General features: G+C 45.9%; 1 protein-coding gene across 1 annotated transcript in view; it reads left to right on the top strand.

Annotated features, from left to right (window-relative positions):
- The first annotated feature begins 4,651 nt into the window (after positions 1 to 4,651).
- ABHD12 (abhydrolase domain containing 12, lysophospholipase) overlaps positions 4,652 to 8,568 on the top strand; it is a 39,294-nt gene continuing 35,377 nt past the window's right edge. The window contains exon 1 of the mRNA XM_036380514.2: positions 4,652 to 4,887. Coding sequence (XP_036236407.1) covers positions 4,730 to 4,887 — 158 coding nt within the window. The 5' untranslated portion in view covers positions 4,652 to 4,729. The remainder of the gene's footprint in view (positions 4,888 to 8,568) is intronic.

Below are 8,568 nucleotides of genomic sequence, written 5' to 3'. Positions count from 1 at the left end.
GCAGCACCTGCTGTGCCAGACCCAGCAGTCCTGTCTTGCCACAAAGTCAGCACCTGACCTAGGACTGCAGGGTGGGGGGCTGGGAGCAGCTTGGGGTAGGGGGGGCGGCAGATTCTCCTGCCTTCAGGAAGGATAAATTCAGCATGAAAGGATGGCTCCACCTTCCATCTGAGCTCTTCATAGTTTTTTCTACATGGTCCAGCTAGGAGACAGTTGGGCAAGCAGATGAAGAAGCCCCTGGTGCTGAGGAGCAGAAATCTGTCCTCCTAGCAGGCCTCTCTGCATTTCCAGAGGCTGCCTTGAGCAGGGTGTTGCAGTGTCTTGTCTGCTCTGCCTCAATTCACCTCTCCTTGCCTTTCATTCCCTTTTCAAGTACCATCTCAAGATGGCTCAGCCCCTTTTCTGATTTCTCTGCTGCTTTGAATATCTTTGTGCTCTCCAGAGACTTTTCTCACAGTGGTTTCCTAACCAGAACTTCCCCTGGTCTTTCCAGGTCCCTTCGGTATCTCCTGCTCTGGGTTCTGTCTTTTGAGGAGATTTGTTTGAGCTCATCCACAGCCAAACACAGCTCTCATTCCTTCTCTTGAGAGTGTTACTTAGGATCAGTGCTCATTTGCTGTCCTTTGTTTTCCATCAGTCTTCCTCATCTCCAGATCAGGCTGGTAAATCCAGGTGCAGCTGCCTCTGAAGAATACAGGATGGGAAGGAGGCTGACACTGGTGTAGTCCAGCAGGCTGTATCCTTGCCCCATGATCTGTTTCCAGACCCCTTTGGGATCACTCCACACATACAGAAACTCTCTGGAATGTGCCCTTGCCCATAGCAATAGTTTCTACTATTGCTCTATTGTAATCTTTGTTCATGCCTTGAGCTAAGAAATCCCAAATTCTTTACTCCGACTTGATTTTCCTGTTCTTCCTGTACATGTTTTGTAGAACTACATGAAGTTACTGGCTGGTAAGAAATCCCGTGTCAGCACATTTCCTCAGCTGTTTTGCATTGTTCAGATACAGTATTTGTTGACCACAGATGGCAGAATTTTACCCTGGGTTGCTTATAACAGCAGCAGAAGTAAGGTTTGTAGTGGACTATGGCCTCAACAATCTCTCAAGTCGACCAGAATTCCACCATGGGGGTTAATTTGGAATTCAGAATGGATCTTGTGCATTGATTTCTGGGGTGTGTGTGGTAATTTCTGAGGATAACTCACAGGAAGGCCTACCACTCTCTTTCAATAGGTCAGAAGGGCAAGTACTGGTCCCAAATGGAAGAACTTCTTCACACTGGTGGGATGACTCACCCAACTGGAGTGCTGCAAGGGCTGCCTATAAACTCTTCAGCCTGGAGAAGAGGAGGCTCTGGGAAGATCTTGCTGCTCTCTACATATTCCTGAAAGGAGATTATAGTGAGGTGGGGGTTGGCATCTTCTCCCAGGTCACAAGTGACAGGACAACAGGTAAGAGCCTCAAGTGCCATTTTCCTAGGGGAGGTATAGAGTAGGAAAAATTTGTCCCTGAAAGGGTCAGACTCTGGAACGGGCTGCCCAGGGTGGAGTCACTATCTTGGAAGTGTTCAAAAAATGTCTAAATGTGGCATCTGGGGACATGGTTTAGTGATGAACATGGTGATGCTGAGCTAACTGTTGGACTCAAGGATCCTGAGGGTCTTTTCAACCCTAATGATTGTATGGTTCTAATGGTTATACAATTCAATATTCTGGCTACCAGCAGCACAGAGGACATGACACTAAAACACTAAAAAAAAAAAAAGAAAAAAAAAAAGTGGTGATTCCTTAATCTTAAATATCTTCTATGATAGGAGAGACCAAGCGAGCACCTGTTTATACACCTATGTAGTTAAGGAAGGGAAGCATTTAGAAATGTTGAGATCAGCTTAAGGGCTCCACAAGAAAATACTCACTCTGAGGCATTTCAGAGGGTTTATGACAGCTGAGTCTCTTCCCCTTGCTTCAAAGCCTGTGGAGCAGCTTGCAATTCCCTCCTCACAGCCCTACACTGCCACTCCCCAGCCCCATACACAGCCTTTGCTTTTGGAGTGACCACCGCTCGTGATGTTGCCACCAGACAAAGCTCCTGACAATGCCCAATTGCAGAACTCAGTCTTCCCAATGAGACCTAGAAAATGGAACAAAATCAAATGGACAAGAACTTTTGCTGCTCAAAGCATGCAAAAGTACAACCAGTCTTTATGAAAGCCTGGCTGGAAATTTTTGCAATTATGATCTTATCAAGAGAAAACTTCTGAAAATCTCAAATGTTAGAAGCTGGTAGAAACAAGATAAAACACGTATCAGTTCATTACACATTGTTTTCTGCTAGTTATCTGTAACTGCCGGGTAGTACAGGCTGGTATTTTAAGAATTACTTCCTCCCTCTTGGTTCAGTACCTCCTGGGATTATTTCATTTATGTATTTCTCTGGAATCTGGGGTACAGGATCACTCGGCAACAATTCAGAAGAAATGCTTCTCATGCTAATTAGTTTGCACACCCACTCTTTCTCTTCTTCTGGATCTGTGTCTTTCTTGGGCTCGTGGTGGCCACAGATGTAATTCCCTGACAGAATTACATTTTATCCAGTTGCAGTTGATTACAGGACAATTGCTAAGCTGGCTTTATTAATTTCTTTCTTGCTTCCTTTGGGAGTTCTACCAGGTGTCTTTGTGGCCCATAAATTGTGTCCACTATCAGCGAGTGTCCTTTTTCCAAATGTTTGTCAATGTCTCCCTAGATCTGAGATCACTGAAGCACCTCAAGACCTAAACTTTAACAAGGCAGTTAATTTGTTTTTCTAACACATGGAAAACCGGCTTTCTTGCTGACTAGGCTTAAAAGTATACAAAGATCAAACATCTAAGAACTTCCTCTCTTAAGAAAAATTTGACATATTCCATACTTTGCAGCACCCACACTTTGATAAATGCCAATCACTTGTTTTTAAACTTTTAAAAGTTTAATAGTAATGAATTGGTTATAAAAATAGTAATACAATTAGAGTAATAATAATTTGGACAATTTGAATTAGGACAATATGAGACAATAGAAACAAAGAGTTACGGGTGGTCCGGGTACCTCTTTCTGGGCAAAATAAGCTCAGAAAAGGACACACGTTTACAAGGATTAACCCTTAAAAGCCACAGCCTGTTGCATATTCATACACCTCATACAGGATGCATAAATTCCATTCAAACATAGGATTCTGTCTGTCAGCTTCTTCCTCTTAATCCTAACAGCATCATCCTACCCAAGCCAGGTGGGAAGTTCATTTCTCCTGATAATGGAGCAATAAATTCTATTTCTCTGAAAGATTTAGGTGTCCATTCCTCACACTCTGGCTGCTGTCTCAGTGCAAGTCCTTTCTGTAGGAAAAAAAGTATCCTACATAGCATAGTTTCTATTTGAACATTTTGTTATAACCTAAGACTATATTTAACACACTACGTGAGAGAATTAATACAACATTACTTTCTAACACAACACATATAATATTCATTTTAATATTTGCAAAAAGCCAATCATCAAATATGCATTTTTCACAACACAGAGCCAGGGAAGCTCTGTAACTTCCTTGCCTTGCCTATGTGGTGCCTCTTCAGGCATAAGTCAAATGAGGACCTACTTTCTGGTGAGGTATCATAGAACTTCTGTGCCATCAAAGAGCCTTTTCCCTGTCCCCGTTCCCACTGCCAATTCCATCAGTAGCTTGGCTCTGACTCTCCCCACATCCCTGAACCAGCTGTGCCGTGTGAAAAATGGATATTTTATGATTGGCTTTTTGCAAATATTAAAATGAATATTATATGTGTTGTGTTAGAAAGTTATGCTGTATTAATTTTTTTAGGTAGTGTGTTAAATGTACTTTTAGGTTATAACATAATGTTAAAATAGAAACCATGTATGTGAGATATTTTTTTAAGAAAGGAATGAGGTACTCGCACCAGATAGCAGCCCCAGGACACCTAAATCTTTCAGAGAAAAGGAATTTATTGCTCCATTATCAGGAGAAACCAACTTCTTCTTGCCTCGCTCAGTCCTGAAGACGCCGTCATGATTCAGAGGAAGAAGCTGACACTGACCAGACAGAATCCTGTGTTTGAATGGAATTTATGCATCCTGTATGAGGTGCTGAATATGCAACAGGCTATGGCTTTTAAGGGTTAATCCTCTGTTAACGTGTGTCCTTTTCGGGTTTATTTATTTATTATTTATTTATAAATAATTACCCGAATTATTTATTATTCGGGTTGCCCAGAAAGAGGTACCCGGACCGTCCGTAACTCTTTGTTTCTATTGTCTCATATTGTCCTAATTCAAATTGTCCAAATTATTATTACTCTAACTGAATGACTATTTTTATAACCATTTTATTACTATTAAACTTTTAAAATTTTACAAACAAGTGACTGGCGTTTTTCACAAGGGCTCTTTCACGGGCCCGCACAGCTCCCGCCCTCAGCAGCGCCGCCCCGGCCCACAGCGAAATGGCGGCCGGGCTCGTGCCCGCAGTAGAGATGGCGCCGCGGCCTCTCCGAGGCGGGGATTGGCGGGGGCGGTCGAGGGGCGTGGCGAGGGGCGCGGTCGGGGGCGGGGATTGGCGGGCGCGCCGGGGGGGCGGGGCCGGGCAGTGCCGGGCAGGGCGCGCGGCGAGTGAGCGCGGCCCCGCTCCGCTGCCGCCGTCTCCGCCGCCGCCGCTGCCGCCCCCGCCCCGGCATGAGGAAACGCAACGAGTCGGTCACGGTGGAGCATGAGCGCGCCGCCGCCGCTGCCGCCGTGCCCGGGCCCCTCGACAAGGGCTGCAGCCTGAGGCGAAGCCTGCGCCTGCCTTCCTCCGCCGCCGCCGCCGAGGGCATGAAGCGACCGCTGGGCAGGTGAGCGCCGCCGTCGCTCCGCCGGGCTTTGTTAGCCCCGTGTCACCGTCTCGGGGGCACCGGGAGCCTGCCGGGGAGCGGGACGGCAGCGGGGCTGGGTTTGGCGAGCAGAGGGGAAGGGCCGAGCAGCCGGCGGGACGGACAGGTACGCGGGCCCGGGATGGTGCCCAGCTCAGCCCCGCTTCCCCGGTTTCGCTGGCTTTCCGTGGTTTCCCGGTGTGCCAGGAGGGCAGGTACCGGCCCCGCGGTGCCTTCCGTTCTCGGGGCAAAGGAGCGGTCGGAGAGCGGGGCGGTAACGGGACCGGCGGAGCCAGCCAAGGATGGGAGGGGTTTGGTGCTCGTACCTGGGCGCTGCCGCCTCCATCCCCCTTTGGAGCAGGCAGGCGTTCTCCCAAAATAAAAAACGGAAAAAATGGCTTGCACGGAATCCTTCCGTCAGAGAGCGTATGTGGAGCAGCAGGGCCCTGCAGGTAGGATGTCTGCGTTTTTGGGAGAAGCCGGTGGCTGTCAAAGTGATCTCTTTGCCGTAAATGAATCAGATTTAGGGGTCACTGGGAGAAGCTGACATGCGTGACTGTTGGAAGGAGTTTAGCCGTGGCTTTTTGCCAGGTATGTGAACGTTTTAAACGTATTTTATACGTTTTGTGCGTATTTATAGTGGGGAAATGTTTGTGTGCCTTTCTAAAAAGACTGTAACAATAGAAGGTGCTTATCACCTGCACCCTTCATCGTGCAAGATTTTTGGGGGGATGCAATTCACGATCAGGACTTGCCTCCCTGGCCCTCTGCAGCTTCGAGTCAAGATACAAGCTTTTAGTTTCCTCTAAATCAGTATGGTGGTGTTCTTTGTGTTTTGGAAGTGTGAAGAATGTGTAGAATAGCTATGTGGTTTGGGTAGCTGAAACCAAATTGCTGTGCTTCAGCAATAAATCAGCCAATTTTATTTTTTTTTAAAGGTGCTCATCAGTGCATTTCTGGTAAATGAGCTATTGTGGATGTTTCTCTGCTAAATTTTCTGAGATTTTTTTCTGTTCTCCTAGACAAAATTAGCATTTGAAAAGAGCTGTGGATACTTGTCATGTTCAAAGACAGAGGCTTTAAAATGTGATTTCTCATATTGGGTAATAGCTATTTAATTTTGTGCCCTGGAGGTAAACCTTTGGGATGCTGTCACTGCTCTGTACATGTTATGACAAGCTTTTGGTAATTGAAAATGGCGCTGAGTTGATCTCTCAGTTTCCATGACTGTGCAGTGGATCAAACTGCGACAGTGCTCTGCTTTTAGAACATTTTGAAATTTGGCACATCTATTCTCTTTGTCCAAGTGGATGTCTTCTAGACCGGTGGCACTTGAGTGATGGCTTGCTGGCTCTTCAGCGTTGTGAATGGCACTCAAGCACCTTTTACTCAAATGGAAATGCTCTGTCGGTGGTGGTGAGCAAGCCCTAAGAGTGCAGGCTGTTGGCTTGGTCTGGCAAGCAGGCAGGTGCTTTGTGGATCCCAGACACAGCACAGCTGTATTGGGAGGGCCAAGCTAAAAATAGGGAAAGCACATCCTGTCTGTGAGAAATACTCTTGCATTTATTTCTCCATTTACACATTTGAAAACGGTCAGCAGTCAAGCTTTTCTCGGTTTTCTCCATTTTCCACTTTTGAAGCCTGTTTCAGAAATTCCTGAAGTCCTACATGGATTCTGGCCCTTCCTCCCTGCTTCCCACCTCCCCCTGTCCTTTTTGGGTCAGGTCAACACAGCAGTGTTTCTCAAACTCGTGACATGACATTGTAGGAGAATCTTGTTTGAAGCTGGCTTTTCCTTTTCCACGTTTTGAAATATCTGTGATGTTTTTTTTTTTCTTTCATGATGTCCTGTGTTGTCTACCTTTCTTACTGACTTTCAGTGGACCTTCTCTGACTTCCTCACCTTGTGAGCCTTCAGACAGTGGTTTGCAGGCAAGGTGTCTCTGTCTGCCAATACCTTCCAGCAGTGTTTTTTTATGGGACAACAAATGCACTGGTGAATCTGAGCATGCAGGAAGGGGAGGTCCAGGCAGAGGAAGGTGTGATGCCAAGAGATAAGGTTCTTGTCCAGAGCAAGCACCCTGAGTCAGGTCAGACAGCCTTCTAGCTCCATATCCCACCTTTGGTGGACAGCAGGGAGTGTTTAAGGAAGAACACGGGGCAATGCATGCAGTGACCTCCCCAGGGCAGTTGTGTTAAGTTATGTGGCCAACAAGTTGCTGTTACACCATCTAGATCATCATATTTTAATATGCAAGGTCATGCTGTTATTGCAGCATTCCTTATACTGCTGGAAATAAAAGTAGTGCTTGATTGTTGTTTTCAATGGGTTACAGCAGTTTTACTCCCCAGCTTGCCGAAGCTGTAAGGTGAAAATTCAGCTGCAAGGTTTCTGAGGTGGTGGAGGTGGCATAATATCTGAAATTGGAGACTTGTACCAGACTGTTCTTAGCTTGCTCCTTGGTGAAAGAGTTAAAATCAACTCATGAATGCTGTGTTAAAGGGGAAGTTGGGCTCTCTGCATTTTGTGCTGCTGTTCTTTACCCTCTGCAGGCTTGGGGAAGCAGCACATATGTTTGGCTTCAATCTGTGGGTTTCCACCTCTTATTTGTAAACAATACAAGCCCCTGGCTGGGAAGGCAAACCAATCCCCAGTGGTGTGGAGTGGCTGTGTAGTTGTGCAGCCAAGGGCTGATCATGTGGCATATTCCATGGGTCAGGAGCAAGGGGAGAGGGAGCTGCAGAGGCAGCTGTGTCTGCAACTGCAGCAGAGACCAGGAGGCTGCTGTGTGCCCTTCTCCAGCACAGCTTTTCCTGCTCACATCCAGCTCCTCAGCAAAGGCTGAACAGCACCCTAGGTGATGTTTATGGGATACAGTGCTGGCTTTGTACCAGCAGCAGTTTGTTCTTACAGCAGTATTTTTGAATTTTTACCAGCACTGCGTTTGCCCCTCAGTTTTTGTTCAGTCATAGCATTGCAATGTGCTCATTCATCCAGGAGCTGAAACTCATTCTAAAGAGGTGGCTGTGCATTTTGACTGGCAACTACTCTGTTACAGAAAGTGTGTGCATGGGCTTCAGAGTGTAATGGAGATGGATATCTGATAAATAAGATTTATGTGGCTTTGGCTAGTGCATAGTGCAGTCAGTGTGGCTTTTCTTAAGTGGTTTACAACCAGAAATCAACAAATATAGGTATTTCCATTTTCTTCCATAGATAGCAATAATGTCTACTATGATGTTTACCTAAGCACTTTACAAGTTGTGCCTTTAAAGTGCATGATTATTTTTTTAAAGGAGCTGTTTTGTCTGAGATTATTAAAAGCAATAATGCAGTAAATAAAGAAATAATAAGCAGTGCTTACTTTTCCTGGTATGTAAGTTTTGTGTGGATGGCTATTCCTCTAATATTTCTGTTGTGAGGCATTTTCCAGGTGCCAGTGTTGGAAGTGCTAGATGGATATTAGGGTAGCATTGTGTTTGGGTACTGGCTGTGACTCATTTTTGTGGTTGGTGGCTGTTCTGAGGAAATGTGTTTGAGCAGCCATAGATGTGGAAAACCTTTATGTGGGAGTACAGAGAATAGAGAAAATCAAATGAGCTTAATACTGACATTAGATACCAGAGCAAATTCTCCTATCTCATTTCTGCTGAACCCTGATC

Source organism: Molothrus ater, chromosome 3 (assembly GCF_012460135.2).
Source record: "Molothrus ater isolate BHLD 08-10-18 breed brown headed cowbird chromosome 3, BPBGC_Mater_1.1, whole genome shotgun sequence".
Taxonomy (NCBI): Eukaryota; Metazoa; Chordata; class Aves; order Passeriformes; family Icteridae; genus Molothrus; species Molothrus ater.
This window is presented reverse-complemented; position numbering and strand designations above follow the sequence as displayed.